General features: G+C 34.1%; 3 protein-coding genes and 1 non-coding gene across 7 annotated transcripts; 1 reads left to right on the forward strand and 3 right to left on the reverse strand.

Annotated features, from left to right (window-relative positions):
* The first annotated feature begins 1,449 nt into the window (after positions 1–1,449).
* Positions 1,450–8,418, forward strand: pcaf-1 (histone acetyltransferase). Its single transcript, NM_058772.8, has 11 exons — positions 1,450–1,668; positions 1,725–1,845; positions 1,900–2,027; positions 2,805–2,959; positions 3,023–3,114; positions 3,165–3,265; positions 4,259–5,163; positions 6,303–6,407; positions 6,457–6,584; positions 7,308–7,576; positions 8,068–8,418. The coding sequence occupies exons 1-11, from the start codon at positions 1,552–1,554 to the stop codon at positions 8,248–8,250; spliced, it is 2,304 nt and encodes a 767-aa protein (NP_491173.1). The 5' UTR covers positions 1,450–1,551; the 3' UTR covers positions 8,251–8,418.
* Y47G6A.19 (Zinc carboxypeptidase A 1) lies at positions 8,313–14,962 on the reverse strand (the record flags this gene model as incomplete). Of its 4 annotated transcripts, NM_001373809.3 has the most annotated exons (11): positions 8,330–8,543; positions 10,843–10,939; positions 11,110–11,168; positions 11,494–11,607; positions 11,665–11,754; positions 12,354–12,438; positions 12,484–12,616; positions 12,718–12,902; positions 13,227–13,352; positions 13,573–13,804; positions 14,568–14,962. In NM_001373809.3, 10 exons carry the CDS (start codon positions 14,954–14,956, stop codon positions 10,922–10,924), a joined length of 1,431 nt encoding a protein of 476 aa, NP_001360093.1. In that variant the 3' UTR covers positions 8,330–8,543; positions 10,843–10,921. The 4 variants fall into 4 exon arrangements, with proteins under 4 accessions (NP_001391075.1, NP_001021762.2, NP_001360093.1 ...); NM_001404266.1 differs by lacking the exon at positions 11,110–11,168 and having other exon boundaries at positions 8,313–8,543; positions 11,656–11,754; NM_001026591.6 differs by lacking the exon at positions 11,110–11,168 and having other exon boundaries at positions 8,313–8,543; positions 14,568–14,956.
* On the reverse strand, positions 8,879–9,764 carry Y47G6A.30 (40S ribosomal protein S19-binding protein 1). Its single transcript, NM_001026595.5, has 4 exons — positions 9,667–9,764; positions 9,444–9,620; positions 9,284–9,393; positions 8,879–9,083 (listed from the first exon to the last, which is right to left on the reverse strand). Coding segments are annotated over exons 2-4 (258 nt in total). The 5' UTR covers positions 9,591–9,620; positions 9,667–9,764; the 3' UTR covers positions 8,879–9,082.
* Positions 9,904–10,115, reverse strand: Y47G6A.38. The gene has a single exon (NR_101541.1). It is a non-coding gene; the product is annotated as a small nucleolar RNA Y47G6A.38 (small nucleolar RNA).
* Positions 14,963–18,601: the final 3,639 nt, after the last annotated feature.

The raw sequence follows: 18,601 nt of genomic DNA on the forward strand, positions 1-18,601 counted from the left end.
TATTTTGGTAGATTATCTCGCGGAAATTGGTTGATTGAGACAATTTTTAGACCTATAGGCATCCAAAAATGATAAAAATTGGATGCCTATCGGCCTAAAAGTTGTCTCAATCAACGAATTTCCGCGAGATAAATTACCAAAAGAAGGATTAAAGGATGATAATTTCAGAAAAACTAAAATCCAGCGGCTGTGACAAAGAAAAATGTGCGAAATTTCAGATTTTAGCAAAATTTGGCTCTTTTTTTTCGAAATTTTGACCGGCCATAAAAAATTTTTGGAAATTTTTTGTGAAGTCTCATTAAGGATTTCGGTGGTTTTGGACCAGTTTTAGTCTATTTAACCAAAATACCCACAAACTCTAAGTTATTTTACAATTCGCCCACTTTTGGACCAATCAGAGCAGCTCGAAGGCGCTGATTGTTCAGGGCGTTCTCATTTTGGAGGCTTTTTTTTGGACTTTTCACTTTTTTTGCAATTTTTTCTGTGGATTCCGGCTTACTATATATATTTTTTTCATAAAATCCATAAAGTTATTGTGTTGCGAGTCACAATATTAAATGTATGACGTTTCGTTATTCTTATCTAAAAAGGCAAACATCTCGGTCTCACAGTACTTATATTTGAAAATTTTGATTTTTAGGCTTTTTTCTTTGATAGGAAAGAAAAAGGGGGACTTGTTGTAGGTAGAACAACATACCTGCAGGGTTTCGAAAGAAAAAATATGGCGAAAAATCCTCGATTTTTATTATTAAAAAATTTTTTCCAACTTCTCAATGATGCTTGAAAAACTGTGCAAAGCACTTCAAAGTCGGCATTTTCAAACAAAATTTCTTATTTTCACGCAAATTTTATTGAGGATTTCAAGTTTTAGACGACAATCCAAACAAAAATCGATTTTTTTCCAAAGTAAACTGTACAGACTGCTTATAGAGAAGAAAAACAGATTCTATAAGAATTCAATAAAATTGGAAAACAGATGTTAACGGAGAAAGTGCAAGCAACCTGGTCAGATTAGCGCAATCGGAAGAGGAATGCAAATAACAAAAAAAAATTGGCGATACAATCTCAATTCGTCAGGTGTTTTCTACAAAGAATCGGAAATAGTTGCAATTTTTTAAAATTAAAAAAAAAAGATTTTTCTAAAACGACTTCAAGCTAACGTTATCGCAAGTGTCTGGAATTCAGAAAAAAGGAAAAGCAAAGCCAAATCGAAATATTGAAAGAAACTGCCAAAAAAAGCAAAGATAGTGCTAAAGAACCTTAAATTAACTTTTATAAGGGTGATTTTTAATTTTTCAAACAGAAAACATAAAACATTGAAAAAAAAACAAAGGAAATTTGAGATTTTCAGCTTAGAAATATTTAAATCTGAAAAAAGAAGAAAAAAAAATAAATCAAAAATCCACATCAAATTGTGCGGTAGAGCGCGAATGCGTTTCTGTGCATTCTACCGTGATGGTGTTTGCACACATTTTGCATTCAAAAAAACTGTTTTTATTCCAATTTTTTTCTAATTTCAATTTCTACTGAAAACCAACGAAATAAAAAAAAATGAAACAACGCGACTCTCTGGATGAAAAACGACGACAATTAACATATTTCACGTCTTGCAACGCCGGAACATGCCAATGCCGTGGTTTCCGGCCTGTTTTGAATCACGAAGATGAGGTTGGTGTTTAATCTGAATTTTTTCCCCGATAAAACCAATTTTTCTGCTTTTTCAGACTGTCGAACGGCGAGCAACACGAGCAGAAAGAGAAAATGATTTTGCACCGATGACTAGGGATCTGGAAACTTTGGGAAGCGAGGAGATAATCGAATGCCGAACGTGTGGTCATTCTATATGTAAATTGGCTGAAAATCTCATTAAAACTCAATTTAAACCTTAAAAATTTGCAGCTTTTCATGCGGAGCCACTAAAATATTTGTCACAAGAGGATCTGGACACGTATACGGATCAAATTTCCGACCTTCAAACCTGTTGCTCTGAACTTTCAGAAATCGATCCTTCTCATGAATCTCTTCAGGTTATTTTGAATTAAAAATTTTAATTTTAAATTTAAAGGTGGACTACGCTCAGTGGGTAAATTGCTTTAAAACACGCCTATGGGGCCACATTGGCCGAATATTTCATGATAAAAAAATTCAAAAAATTTTTCTAGATTTTATATGATTTTTTGAAAATTGGAAAAATCGCAGTTTTCACCTAATTATTTTTGAATTTCCGCCAATTGAATTTGTTCGTTGGAGCGTGCTTGCATTATTTTTATTTATTAATTTTATTTATTCTCGTTATTTGACTGATTTTCTTCATTTTCTATGTTTTTTCCTCGGAAAATGGAAGAAATAAACAAGACAAATGCAACATTTTTGTTAAAAACTAATTGAAAATGCGTAAAACTGATATTCTGAGTTCCGACGGCAACAAGCCTGAAATTAGTATATTTCACAGTTTTACTCATTTTCAATTACTTTTTAACAAACATTCTGCATTTGACTTGTTTATTTCTTTCATTTTCCGAGGAAAAAACATAGAAAATGAAGAAAATCAGTCGAATAACGAGAATAAATAAAAATAATGCAAGCACGCTCCACCGAACAAATTCAATTGGCGGAAATTCAAAAATAATTAGGTGAAAACTGTGATTTTTCCAATTTTCAAAAAATCATATAAAATCTAGAAAATTTTTTTGAATTTTTTATCATGAAATATTCGGTCAATGTGGCCCCATAGACGTGTTTTAAAACAATTTCCCCATTGAGCGTAGTCCACTTTTAAAAGTTAAACAAATTATATTTTTCAGACGCTATACATCACAATGCAAATTCTCCTGAAATCCCTTCGCACACTAACGCCCGTCGATGTGCCTTTTATCGGAAAACCAAATTTTGAACCGGAATCCCTAAGCCCATATATTCTTGTGAAGAAGTTTATCGCATCCCGACCAGTTGATAATGCGTAGGATAATTTTTTAAATAAAAAAAAAGTTATATAAATAAAAAAAAACCCCGAGATTTTCAGCGAAAAACAACGATTAGCCGAAATTGGAACGCTTTTTCTAACTGAAATGAACCACTGGAAGCTTGAAGGATTTCAGAGTCTTGCGGATAAATGTACACAGTTTTTTGCAATAGAAAAACCGCCTAAAAATGCAATTTTTCAGTAAATGTGCCTCTCGAACAGGGAAAATATCGAATGATGTATGTAAGAATGGATTATTATGTGAATATGCCGGCGAAATACGTGTCTTTTAAGCAGTTTCAGGTATTTTCAATTTGAGATTCGATTATTGTTAAGAATAAAAGTAGAAATATGAAAAATCTTATTAAAAAATTAAAAAAATGAGTTAAAAGTTTTTTTTACTGAATTTTGGAAAAAAAAAGGTTTTTCTACATATTTCACAGTTAGAAACTGTTTTTTTCCCAAAATGAAGCAAAAAGGTGTTCCAAAATTAAATAAAAATCGAAAAATTCAAATTTTTAGCTTAAAATTTGATTTTTCTTGACATTTTTTAAGAAAATGAGACACTAAAATAAATAAAAAATAAAAAAAACCAGAAAATTCGATTTTCTGTTATTTGTAGTTGAAAAATTCAAATTTTTTAAATTTTTCTTAAAAATTTGAATTTTTTTAATATATCTGACAGATAAAAACAGTTTTTCTCCAATATGAAGCAAAAATTTTTCAAATTTTGCAAAAAAATTATTAAAAAACCAAAAAAATCACTTTTTCTCTCTAAAATTCGATTCTTTTAAATTTTTTTTCCCAAAATCAGTCAGAAAAAAGTTGGAAAACAAGCCAAAAAGACCCAGAAAAATGCGCCTTTTGAAATTGAGATGCAAACGCGCTCCACCGCAAATGCTCCGCCTCTAAATGTTGGGTCTCGTTAGGTTTTGGCGGGAACATTGGAAATTAAAACGTTTTCAAGCATTTTTCATGTTTTTCGTTTTTTTTTAAATGATTTTTATTTCAAAAAACTATTTTAAAAAACCTTTGAATTCCCAGTTTTCCCGCCAAAACCTAACGAGACCCAACGTTCAGGGGCGGAGCATTTTTATTTTGCCGTGGAGCGCGTTTGCACATCAACTCGAAACGCCGAATTTTTCTGCGTCTTTATAATAGCAATATTTTTTCCAAAATTTCAAAAAAAAATCTTAAAGTGAATGAAATTTTATATTTTTAAATAAAATTAAAAAAATAATTTTCAAAAAACCTTTATCTTTATTTAAAATTTTTTTAAAAGTATATTTTTTCCAGACAGTGGACATATTCGGCGAGAAGTTCACCACAACATTCTGTAATTATCTAATAAATGTGCTGAATACGGGCAACTATACACCATTCGGCCTTTCGGAAAGTGATTTAGAAGAGAATAGCGAAGATTTGATCACATTTGCAACGGATTTGAGGCGATATTTAGAGACTGAAGATCCACAATCAACCTCCACCACAAATCGACGAAAAGATTCAATTTCTACAGAAGACGTCATTTTGAAATATGTAAAACGGAAAAAGCCAACGGATCATTCTGAAAGTTCATCTCCACGTGAGCTCTCCACTTCACCTGTGGAAGAGCCCCGTCGCAGGAAGAAAGAGCCCTCAAGCTCCGCAAAAAAATCCCCAGAAACTGAAGAATCAATGGCTCTACTGCGTTCTCTGATTCGGGCGATCAAGTTCGAAGGCGACCTGGATGCAATGGAACCGAAGACAAAAGTCGAATTTGAAGCTCTTAATACAGAAGTTTCACGAGGTCTAAGTGCTCTACAGGAAGAGGAGAGTGGGCTCATTGAGTTCCGAGTAATTGGAAATGATCTTGATCCATTTCAACATCACGAGCAACTTGTTCATCTTGTTGAGCTTCAAAATCTATTTGGAGCACAGCTTCCGAAGATGCCCAAAGAATATGTGACACGGTTGATTTTTGACTCGAGGCATCAAAATATGGTGATTTTGAAGCGAGATATGGGAGTTATCGGTGGAATTTGCTTCCGAACATTCCCTTCACGGGGATTTGTGGAAATTGTATTTTGTGCAATTACTGCAATGGAACAGGTCAAAGGATATGGAACACATTTGATGAATCATTGTAAAGATTATATGATTAAAAATAAGATTTATCATATGCTAACCTATGCTGATGAATTTGCAATTGGCTATTTTACGTGAGTTTTTAAGACTAAAATTCTTTTTTAAATAAAAATTTTGAAAATTGACTCTATATTTTTCTCAATTTTGTGCTAGAAAAAATCTATTTTCTTCATTTTTGCACAAAAGAAAATCAAAAAATCGAGAAAAAAACATGTTTAGACAATTTAAAATATTTTTTTAATTTTGATTTTTTCGAAATATTGGAAAATCGGAAAAAACGGAGTATCGTAGAATAAAAACGCATTTTTTTACGACTTATTGGAGCTTCTACCTCAAAATTGGAAAAAAAACAGGGTTACTGTAGTCTGGATAGTACGCAAGCACCAGCTACAGTAACCCGAAGCGCCAGATTTTTATTTTTTTTTGTATAATAGAAAATGTCAATTTTTCCCGGAAAATCGAAAATTTAAAAAAAAAGTTTTTTTTTTTTAATTAAATTTTTTCGAAAAGCAAAACATCGTAAAACTAAAATTTTCAGTTAAATTACGTTTTTGACGACTTTTTTGTACCGTCTAGCTCAAAATTTGAAAAAAAAAAGGGGGTTAATGTAGTCTGGATAGTACGCAAACACGAACTACAGTAACCCGAAGCAAAAGATTTTACGCGATATTGGGCTAAAAATCAACAGCATTTTTGATACTAATTTGCTGCATGAAAATTTTCGAAAATCTTAAATTTGAATTTTTTGTAAAAAATTTTTTAAGAATTTTCAATTTTTTTGAAATAATTTCGAATTTTTGAGAATTTGAAAATCATTTTCAGAGAAAAATGATTCATTAAAAATTAATACAACATTTTTTATCTGAATAAAAATATAAATTCGAATTTTCAATTTTTTTTTTTGGAATTTGGTTGATGTAACAGTAAAATTACAATTTTTGCGTCGAAAATTAATCCCTAATTTGCCCATTTTTGCTAAAATTGAACCAAATATTTCAATTTTTAGTCCCCATCAAGGTCATTTCTACATTGAAAAGATAAATTTCATACTTTTCCCAAGTTTCCAAGTTCCAGAATTAAAAATGTACTAAATTTGACAAATTTACACATTTTTACAACTAATTTCTTCTTCAAAAACCAAAATTTTCGGCTAGAAAAATGCCAATTTTCAAAAAAAAAACCCCAAAACCTCTACAATGTTTTTTTTTTCCAGAAAGCAAGGATTCTCTGAAAAGCTGGAAATCAACGATACAGTCTATCAGGGATGGATTAAAGAATATGAAGGTGCAACTTTAATGGGTTGTCATCTACATCCACAGTATGAATTCCACCGGTTTTTTCCTAAATTTTAATCCAAAAATTTCCAGAATCTCGTACACAAAATTTCCGGATTTCTCGAAAGGAATTCAGGCTCTACACTGTGGATACAAGTCGGAAAATGGAGCAGAAAGCCGTGGAAAAGTGTTTGGAGGACTTGAGCATCTTTTCAGAGAAAGTATGGGGTTTATTTGGTGAAAATTACACTGAAAACCGCGCGATTTTAGTCGGAAAATCGTCTTAAAATTATAGATTTGTTCTAAATTTTTTTTTAGCCCTTTTTCTGTTGAAAAATTGGAAAAAAAATAATATTTGAAAATTTACTTCTAAAAAAGTGTGTGTTTTAAAAAAAATTTATTCTAAATTGTTAATTTTTTTCGAATTTTCAATTAAAAAAAACAGATTAATTCATTATTTGATTACCCGCAAAAATTAGCTATTTTTGCGGAAAAATTATTGAAAATTTGGCAAATTATGCTTCAAATCGAATGTCTAATGAAAGTATAAAATCCAATTAATTTGGCCGTTTTATTTGCGCGGGAATTTGAAAATTGGGTTTTTTAAATGAAAATTGAAAAAAAAAATTTACAAAAATTTTATAATAAAAAAAATCAATTTTCAAGAATTAATTTCAAATTTTAAATTTTTTTTCCAATTTTTCAAAAATAAATAATAATTTCCCAAATTTTCAGGAATTTTTCAGAAAAAAAGTGAAATTATCAAATTTTAGACCAATTTCAGACATTTTTTGTTAGTTTAAAATTTAAAATTTTTTATTGATTCAGAGTTTTTTTGTTGAAAAATTTAAAAAAATCCCTCGAAATTGAAAATAATTATAAATTAAAAATTTTTTTTTTGTTTTTTCCTATAAATTTATAAATTTAATTTCCATTTTCTGCAGGTTCCCCACAACTTCTCGAGCTCCGAAAAGTGCCGGGCACGGATTCGCTTAAAATGCACAAAAAGTCGTGTTACCATCTGGACGAACGAGACGATAGTCTTGACTCAAAAATTGGAGCAATTCTGAAGAAGCTGACCGCCGATAAAAATGCATGGCCGTTTGCAAGTCCAGTTGATGTGAAAGAAGTACCAGAATATTATGATCATATTAAGCATCCGATCGATTTTAAAACAATGCAAGAAAAATTGAAACGGAAGGCTTATACTCATGTAGGGCTTTGAAATTTGGCCTTTTTTCGGGAAATTTTGGCTGGAAAATGTGTAAAAAAATTAGGAAATTATTTTTGCGAGAATAATAGAGCAAATTTAGAAAATTTATAAAAAATTCCAATTTCCAGCGACCAAAATTATATTTAAAAAACGAAAATTTTTTTTTTGTGTTTTTGTGACAAAAATACGGTACCCCCGGTTTCGGCACGACAATGCGCATTTAAAAAGTACTGTAATTTCAAACTTTGCTGAATTTTCGTCGATTTTTCATAGTTTTAAGACAAAAAACCCACATTTTTATCGAAAAACTTTGAAAAATCGACGAAAATTCAGCAAAGTTTGAAATTACAGTACTCTTTAAAGGCGCATAACGTTTTTCATTTAGCAAAAATTGTCGTGTCGAGACCCGGTACCGTATTTTTGGCTTAAACGTCACAAAATGCCACGTCAGGGAGAAAATTCAAAGTTTTCTAAATCAACTTTTTTTTCAGCAACACTTGTTCATAGCCGACCTGAATCGCCTCTTCCAAAACTGTTACGTGTTCAACGGAGCTGAAGCTGTCTACTATAAATATGGCTATAAACTGAACGAACTGGCGCTGAAACTTCTGAAAACGTCGTTCCCGGAGAGCTCGTGGTATCCAGAGCTCCCCGAGCAAAAACCTCTATGTTAATTGTTAATCTGTAAATAATTCAATTTTTATCTTTATTAATTATATATTGATTAAGACGATCTCTTTTATTTATTTATTATACACTATATTGATTCAGACTTTTGTGATTTTTTGAGAAAAAAATATAAAAATTCATTAACAACGACGAAAAAAATTTTTTTACCGGTATATACACAAAACCAATGTGGTCAGAAAAGAATTAAATAGATATAATTCGAATATTCTACACAGCGATCATATGGCATAAATTGCAAGTTTTTGCACAATCTCGGACCATTGTTGATTGGGAAAAACTGCAAAAAAAATTTGAATCCTAATCATTTTTTGCGCGTGAAATTCGGTGCCAAATTCACTTTTTTCTGAATTTTTCAGAAAAATGCAATTTTTGCGTATGAAATAATATGAAAACCCAAAATTCACAGTTAAAATGCGATGTGCGCATAGTGCTTTTGGCGTGGATCGCACGTGTGTTGAAAAGGAACCGGAAATGATGCCCATTGCGCGCGCATTGTGCGTCCATCGCGAACTTGAGATGCATTTTGCGAGCATCGCGAACATAAATTATGGGCGCTTTGTGGGTTTGTTTTTTTATAATAAAACCTGATCCTGAGCATTTAAGACAGTTTTCTTAACAAAAACACATTTATTAACATAGCCTAAGTGGGAGAACAACAAAAAGAATAAAAAGTGAGCTTAAAAAATTATAGAAAAAAGAAAACTCAAAAATTTAATTCCAAGTTCCTCCTAACTCGGTTTTCTGACATCTTCATACGGAATCTTAACGTTTTTCGTCCTCTTCCAGTGTTGCCTCGTTTGCTAGGATGACTAAAGGTCTACAAAAATCGATTTGTTAGGAGGACTAAATAAAATCGGTTTTTCTAATGCATTTTTTTGCGATTTTCAAGCACAAAATATGCTTTTTCACGCGTAATTTTAGCAGGATAAGCTGAATTTTTGTCATTTTTTTGCATCTTTCAACACATTTCTTTCTCAATTTTTCCTCTAGTTTCACTTGAAAAAGGTAAGTACTCACCATTCTTGTGAACTTCCAGAATTCCAGACGGATTCTCTTTTCGGAGCTGCAACTTTGTGACCAATGATGATCGTAGTTTTGTCCATCCGTATATTTTTAGCAATTGAGAGCTCAAATTATTCAGCCTTTCATCCTATTTTTTGAAAATCAGCAAACTCACTCTTCCGATCGAGGAGTCCAAAATTTTCGGCGCAACCGGTGCCGGTTTTTGCTTTTTGGCAGGGCTTCCGGGTAACTCCTTCTTTACAGTTGCTTTCAATCCATTCGACCGTCCAACAACTTTCAATGCATTCTGGAGCCGAGCCATCTTTATCTCCTCCTCTTCGGTGGTGTGTTTCTAAATTAAAATCTAAAATCTAAAAAAGCTGAGCCGTGCTCCAAACCTTGTCCGTTCCGACATCCTTCACCTAGACATTCCGATGTTGAAGATTTTCACGTTTTTTCTTGTTGATGAAGTTTTTGTGAAGTCTGCTGCTCGAAGAGAAGCTGCAAAAAATTTTTTTCTACAATATTATTTAAAAGGTGAGTTATAACGCTGATGAGAAATAGACACGAGTAGGCATGATAAGTAGGCATGAAGAACAGTGGGCATTTCCAGATTCAACGAAATATTCTGATTTTGACGATATTTCGCTCTTGAAAATACAGGAACAGACAAGATATTTAAGAAAATTTTCTGAGTATGCGCAAATACCGATGAAAACTCAGATTACAATTTTAATGGCTAAATACATGTGAAACTACAGTAATCCTGACTATGCTTCCATTTATTAGGAACGAAATAATGCTTGCCATGTTGTTTAAATGATGTTTTTTAATGGCTCAACTGGTTAGAGCAGTGTTTTCTCTAAAAGACACACAATTTAGAAAAAAATTTATGACTATTACAAAATACCACATACGAAACAAAATTTCACGAAAAAAAACCAGTGAAAATCAAAAATTCAATAAAAATTGCAATAAAATGTTAAAAAAATAGGCGGAAAAACAATATATATTTTGAATTGCTTGTTTCGTGAGTGGAAGCATCATGGATACATTATGGATCCATCGCGAACCGTTCGCGATAGGTGCATAATGGGTGGTCGCCACACGCGATGCGCGCATTATGGCATTTCACCCACTATGCGCACATCGCATTTTAACTGTGAAAACCCGAAAAATCGCTCAAAAATCGATATTTTTACCATTTTTATCGTTATATTTCAAAAAAAAAACGTAATTTTGCGCGTGAAATTCGATGCACCATGTCTTACGCGACAGTTAAAATGTGAGCTGTTATATCGATAATTTTTCAAGATTTCTTTCAAATTTGCTCGGTTATTTGAAAAAAATGTAATTTTTAAATACGGAATAATTTATGAAATACATGAAAAAGATTTAAAAAATTGACGTTTGTAAAGAATCAGTTTTTCATATTATTTATCGATCTCAAAGTGTTTGAAAATTTATAAATGGTTACGGTAACATTAAAGGCGCATACACGCTTTCTCTAATTTTTGTGTACACGGCCAGACCTTCTCTTGCCTTAACGCGGTTTAAATCCAAAAAAAACTCACCGGCAAATATTAGGTGAAGACTGTAACCAATAGGCACAGCCAGGCAGCCGATCGGAGCATTTTTCTTGACGCAAACGGCTCAATTCACTCTCCCGGACTGAAAATATATCGACTTTTCGAAAAGTAATGCTTGCAAGCTCGCTCTAATGGTACAATAATAGATAGAGCGAATTTGCGAAAAAGCGTGCAATGATAAGCATGGGGGTTTGATGCTCTATACTAATAGTTGACATGCATTTTTTTAAAGTTTTAAATTTTTAAACCAACTTTTCGCGACAGGGTCGCCGTTTGTCCGCTCACGATTTTGCGATTTCGACGTCGAATTGCTGAATTTTTGCAGTTTCGAAAAGTGGAAAATTAAATTTGCGCGTAAAATCTGGTGTATTTGTGATGCATCAATGCAAATGCGCTCTACCGAACACTGCGTTAGAAACGTCTCTGCTCCAAAAAACATAGACTTTTTGTGCAAACTGTGAGCTAATTTTACAAAACCAGGACGACCCACTTCTGAGGAAAAACGTGTCCAACCACCAGGGTATACGGTAGACAACTTGCATGTGATGTGCCAATGCACCGCATTTGACGCGCAAATTCAAAAAAGCACGGTGTACATATAAATATTTTCCACATCATAATCGCGGCGAGACCCACCCCTCGAAGACTTCCACTGATTTGTGACCTCATCTAGAACAACAGTGACACCTGCCCAAGTTTCCTTTGCAGTTGGGATCAGTTGATTCTTGTCGAGCACAAAACCGTTCCACTCTAAAAAAATTTCAGAATTTCAGCACAAAACTGTTTGGCTGAAAGGACCTATGATACCTTCGTAGCCAGGACGCAGCTCAATTGTGTACGAATATTTGATTTTCAGAGTCTCTTTTGCCCAATCGGTAGAGCCGCCTGAGAATGCGTCTGCAAAAATTTGAATTTCTAGGAAACAATTTTTAGATAGCCTAGAAAGTTTTGGCCTAAAAGTTATAATTTTTAGGCCAACATTTTTAGACTACATCATTTTATAGGAAATTCAGAATAACCTAGGCCATGTAAAAATTTGAGAGCACAGATTATGGGTCATTTTGAATAAGTTAGGCCACCAATTTCTGGGCCACCAATTTCTAGGCCATAATGAGCTTCTTAGACCATCAAATTTTATGTGATTCTGAATAGTTAGGTTTTTACTAAAAAATTTCAGAGCGTCAATTTCTAGGCTACCATATATTTTAGGCCATTTCTTTGTAGGCCACCCAAAAATTTTCAAATTTTTTCAGTTACCTAGGCCATCTTGAGCTTCTTAGGCCACAACTTTATCAGATTTTAGATCACCAATTTCTAGGAGATTTTAGAAGTTCTAGGCTTTTTTTTATTTTTTCTAGGCTATCCTATATTTTTAGATCATTTCACAAGCCACACTTATTTTTTCAGGCTGTGTTTTGGCTATCTTAAACGAGTTAGGCCATCAATTTCCAGCCACCTGAATTTCCTAGGCGGCCACCCCCCCCGCTGGTACTCACAAATAATCTCAGGTCCGGTTCCATGTCTATACTTTGTTCCATACATTCTTCCGAGCTCTTGCACAGCTTTTGCAGCCACTCGTCTCTAAAATCTCAGACAAATTTACAATATTAAATTCCTTTAACTCACGGTTTCTTCAATATCTGGAGCATATGTGAATTTTCTGTGGGAATACGAGTAAATCCACAATTGGGAATATGAGTGAAGGGTTATATATGCTTCGAGACGTCCTTTCAGAGATGTCAAGAATTGGGAATATGCTCTGAAATTTGTTTGAGTTAAATATCAAAAGCGGATAAAAAAATGCTCCCCGAAAAGCTTATTGCGTTTTCGCCAATTTTATAGATCAAAAACTAAACTCACTTAGATTCAGGCTCACTGAAGGCTGATGGTCCGTGATAGATTTCTGAGCATGGATATCTGGATGCTCCAATCTCAGAAAACCGGAAATCGAAATTTCGATTAAGATCAACACCCATGCAGCACGAATTGCGTACTCCGTCGAAGGCGCAAGCTTTTGGAGAACGAGATTTTCTCCACATTCGAGCCTGCAAAAATATTAATTTTAAGCAATCCAAATATGTCAGGGTTTAAGGCAGCCAATGCCTGCCTGATACCTACACGCCTACTGCCAAGGCAGGCAGGCATGACCTCAGGTAGCCCGGTAGGCACATATGCATTACATCAGCTAGGCATGACTTAGGCATGAACGTAGGCATGGCTTCAGACTTAAAATCAGTTCAAAAATTCTGAAACAAAATACTGATTGTTGATTTTGAAAGTTAACATTTTAAATTTGCTTGTAGTATATGGTGCATCAGATTCAAAAACATCATATTTTACGCGCAAGTTTTCAATCTTTAAAAACTTACTCTCGGATTGGTTTTATCGGTTCTTGTGTACTCGTAGCCATCTGGATTCAGCACTGGAATAATGTAGAGGACGATGTTGTCAAGATAGTTTTGAATTTGTGGGTCCTCTTCTCGGCCGTTCACTATCTGGAATTGAAAAATTGAAAAAAAAAACGGTCTATACATCACAGCTGACGCGCAAAGTTTCAAAAAGTTTTTGAGCGTCGAATATGGCGTTTTGAAGCGGTGTTTGCAGATTTTAGTGCTACGGGCCAAAAGCATCATATTTGACGCGCAATCACAAAACGAATGACTTTACGACAAAGTAAAGAAGGTAGGCATATAGGTAGGCCCACCGGCTACATACCAAGTTAATAAAATACGAAGCTGTATGAATTGCAGCCCACTCTCTCGCATGAATTCCAGCATCAATCACAACAATCTTCTTATCAGGTGTATCTTTTCCGAATTTCAATCCAAGAATATCTCGTCCCTCGATGGTTGTTCCAACTTTTATGAGCTTCGCAATGTCTGGCATATTCTCGGCTATTCGTTCCAGCCAAGTGGAAAGGACTGAGTAGGAGTAGTACTCGCCCATTCTGGAAATGTTTAATTATTTTTTACTTAGTTTTTAAAAAATGTTCTGCAAGCTTTTAGCATGAAAACAGGTAGCTTTAAAATGATTTTGCAACAATTTTAAGTTTTCCAAGTGAATTGTTATTCTAATTAGGTATATGATTTCTGAGTTACTGAGCTAATTTCATTGTAACTTTGATTTTCGCTCACAGTTAAGTGTCAAACTCGCTAGATCACAAACTGCAATATATTTGACGCGGCCGTGAAAAAAGAAAATTTGGCCACCAATCAATTTTTCGCGGCTACCTTGCTTTTTTGCTCTATCGTAATGCTTTGCAAGTTGTTTCAAGTTTTCAATTTTTTTTGTACAAAAGCTTTTTACAGTTCTTTTTATTTTTTATTTTTATCATATCTTCAATTCATCAAATTTCATCAGGAAACGTCTAATTAAATATTTTTCTTTTCATTTTTTTTCCGAATTTTAAATTGATTTTTTGAACAAAATTTTGCAGGGAAAATCGAAAAAAGTGGCCAAATTAAATTAAAATTTTAAATTAAAACTATAAAACATGGTGCATCGATTCAAAATAAAATTCGAAAACATGGTGCATCGACTTAAAAAAAAAAAACTTATAACATGGCGAATCAACTCATAATAAAAAAGTTTAACCCGCGTTTCCAAACAGATCGTGTGTGATCTACCGAAATTGCGGCATACTTTCCCACGTGGTTTTCAGCTGGCGTCCGTGGAAGAAGAAACCCCTCGGCCACCCCCAATTTACAAACCTGAGTCTCGAGTGGAATCCAACATCATCATGCAATCTTTTCAAAAAGAATGCATCATCATTCGAGTGTGTAGACAGATTCCCTTCTTTCTCGATCAAAAGCTTATGCAGATCATCAATAGCTACTTGAAAAGTGTATCCATGTTTCTCAAGGTATTGCCGGAATTGGTCAGTGTGCTCGGGGGCCACCATAATATCTACAGTGCCATTAACCACACTTGGTGCATGCCAAAAGTCAGCTCGATCCGTGTCAGCTGTCTCGAAAAGTCGAATCATTTGGAGAAGCTGTTGGTTGGTGGTCGGAAGCACTCGGAATACTTTGAATGCACCATGTTCCTGACAACTTGAGTGGACGGCGATGAGTAAGGCTAGAATCACCCGTAAGATCATCTGAAAAAGGGTTATGGTCATTGATGTATAAGTGTGTGTATTGAGAAAAGAGAAGTGATACGATTAGCTGAATAGTTTGCCATTCGAAAAAGGCTGCTGTACAGGAGACACATTACAACCACTTTGAAGGTTGGAAAAGAATAGAAATTCGGTATATGGAGGAAAGAGGAAGGGAGAAGAAATGATGAAAAGGCGGAGACTCAAACACCTGGAAATGTTCTTTTAAGGTAAAAATTTCCCAACTTGTAGATTACCTAGGCGTGCCTCGTGCCTATCTCAACAATGAGCGCATATTGCAATCTTGTTCGCGAGACAATACCAAAGACCTAAGGTCTAATGCCTAATGCAATAGGTTTGCAAAAAACAGGTCAATGTATTTTTGTTTCGCAGAGCATTCGTAATTAAACAGTTTGATTGGAAGACGCCTGCCTAGTAGGCGACCTACCCTACGTCTGCCTCATGACTTTACTTGTGCCTACTGCCAAACATTTAATTTTAAATGAAATTAAAACTGAATCAATATGTGCATACACCGAACTAATGACAATGAGTTCACGACCAGATGTGAAAAACAGCGGTAGGTAGGCAGGCAGGCACAAACGCAACCCCATGGTAATTATTTTTCAAATTTTAAAGCATGGTGCATCGATTTTTTTTTAATTTGAAAACATGGTGCATCACCTTTAAAAAATTTTAACATGGTGCATCGACATTTTTTTACAATTTTAAATCATGGTGCATCGATTAAACTTAAAATAAACACTTTGCAAACACACAAAGAAAAAAACTAAACTTCGGTACAGTTCGCCTAACTACGAAATCTTGAAAAAGTGCAGAAAATCAATGTTTTGTCCTAAAAGTTCGTCTAGAAGGACTTTTCCCTACTAATAAAAGAACCGGTCTCTTGAGAAGACAAAAAGGAAAAGAAAGGGGGGACATTGGTTTTAGTTATAAAAGTATTTAGAAATGGAAGGTAGTTGCAGTTGTATGTAGTAGTAGTAGTACAACTGAAATCTCCATCAGTGGGGAGGAGGAGGCAAACGAGGAAGAAGGTAGTAGTGTTATCGAAATGAAAAAAAAAACGAAGACAGTCTTTTAACCTTGAAAGAATATAAAAAACGGGACGCCACAAGATACGCGGACTTGTTACGAGAAGGAGACGTTGACAGCCAAGCGGCAAGTTTTGGCAGATTTTTTGAGAAAGAGACAGAGAGTGATATGAAAGGGAATAAAATATTACAACAATGGCAACATCAGATCAGTTTCGGAACATTTCGGGTGATATAGTTCAGAATCAAGGGGATAGGTTGTGGAAAACAGTTAATGTAGTTCATGTCCTTATTCTCTCGGTATTTTGCTCTAGCTTCTTGTCCAAGTTTGGCACAAAAAATATTAACTTGGATTAGAATCTGGCTAAACTTGGGCAAAAAATAGGCAAGACTTGGGCAAAACTTGGATTCAGGCTTAACCAAAGTTTCACCCAAGTTTCACCTAACACTTGCCAAACTTTGGCCCAAACTTTTCTTATTTCGTTTCTAACTTGGGCCAAACTTGGGCCGGGTGAAACTTGGGTTAAACTTTGGTAAAGCCTGAATCCAAGTTTTGCCCAAGTCTTGCCTACTTTTTGCCAAAGTTTAGCCAGATTCTAATCCAAGTTAATTTTTTGGCTTCAAACTTGGGCAAGAAGCTAGAGCCAAGTGCCGAGTAGAGTTGCTCTTTTGAGAGGTGCTTTTCTTAAAACCCCTAGTGCAGTTCAATATTTTTTCTGAACAATTGAGGGTTTTGTGCCCTATTTTCATTTTTAAAAATAAAAATTCAACAAGAAAGGGCTTAGGATTAGGTTTAGGCTCAGGCTTCGGTTTAGGGCTTAGGAATTTTAGGATTTCTCTAAATTAAAAATGTTTTACTGAAATTGACAGCAATTTCAAGCTGGATGCTGCATTACTGATATTTGGAAATAAAGATATAATTAAATTTTTTTTGAATTCAAATAGTTGATCAGGGATTCTTTTTTTGATGTAATGTGCAAAATATAGATTCTAGAAAACCTGAATAAATTATAATTTCATGATGCCAACTTCCATACCACCCGATCACCTTGAAAAGTGTTTTATCATTTTGACCTTAATTTAATGTTTTTATCTCCAATAAAAACATTCGTTATGTGTTCTTTTTCAAGTTAAATTAATACAATTTGATTAGTAATACTAGGGAAAATATTAGGAAAATCTTACTGAAATTTGTTCTTAATCTAAAAATCTGATTAAACGATATCCCACCTTTTCAATTTTGTGATGATAGGCAGCCAGGATTTTGTGCCTGCCTATTTCTGATAGGTATGTATTTTGTATTTTACAGTGCTCCAAAACTGCTCATGTTATTACAGTTGTATCCTTTCGGCAGCAAAATTAGGCGTATAGTTTTTTTTTGCAGGCAGGTATGTAGGCATGCAGGCAGTTAGGCGCGTTTGGCAGGTAGATCTACTCTGATAAATTTAAATTTAAACTTATCTTGATTCTTGGTAGTTTTCGTGCATTTTGGAGTGCCCAATTTGTTGGCTTCTATACATATAAGAATTGATAGGTTGAGGGCAGGCGTGTAGGCAGAGCGAGGTAGGCATTGTGGAACATGATTGGAAGTTATAAGTTGCCACATGTGACACCCTAGTTCCAGTGCACTTTTAGAAATCTAGTAATATTTGAAGTTTTTGTTTCAGTTCCGTTCCAGGCATTGACATATTTTCCGTTCCAACTGTGCCCTCGCAGTTAATTTTTATCAAGTTATTGATATTTGTAAAAATGCCAGGAATGCATGCCTGTTTGCTTCACCTTACATTTACCAAATTATTACTTTTTGATAAATACTGTACTAGCAAGTACTAGCAAACGCCACAATGATCTTTCAACAGGAATTAGCATTGATAAATTTATTATGCATAACTTTTTTGGTTTCAGAATTTGGGAACAAAATATCGCCAAAATGAACATCACATTGCTTTTCGTATGTTAATGAAACATCTTTCTCGCTGTTTTTATTTTTTGAATTTTTCTGACAAAGGGCTCAATCCCCTTGTGATTATCTTTTCCCATTTTTGCACTGTATTCAAATAAAATCGAGCCGATCATTTAGGTAAATCATTAGAAGCTTCTGCTGCAAAACCGAATGTTTGTTCGCTGAAAGTGTAAGTGATGAAACGATTGGGTGTAATGAAGGAACCAGTTTTGTTTTAAGTTTTTGAATTCGATACCGAGACTCTTTTCGTTGTCTATGTCCCAATTTTAAAGGGGATTAACTTTCTGAATTATAAAAAATTTCAACTGTGAAAATATACATGGGTTGGAAAAGGGTACTTATGGTTGTAACCTCAACATCGAGCTAAGTGTATTGTCCAGTTAATTATTTGAGCCAGCATAGTAGATAACCAACTTTTGGTGGAACTTTTAAAAAACCGGTCCGTATCGTTTTTTTTTAAAGAAAAAATAATTTTATCCAGACTTTTAAAATTTTCGTACTGAATTTCTTAGAAATATTTCCGATTTTTCAGATAATCTAGCACGTTCCAAACGCAGTTTTCGTGGTTAATTCACTGAAATTGTTAATTTTTCAAGTTATGAAAACTCTGATTTAAAAAAAATTTCAGTCCAA

This window comes from Caenorhabditis elegans, chromosome I, assembly GCF_000002985.6.
Source record: "Caenorhabditis elegans chromosome I".
Lineage (NCBI taxonomy): Eukaryota > Metazoa > Nematoda > Chromadorea > Rhabditida > Rhabditidae > Caenorhabditis > Caenorhabditis elegans.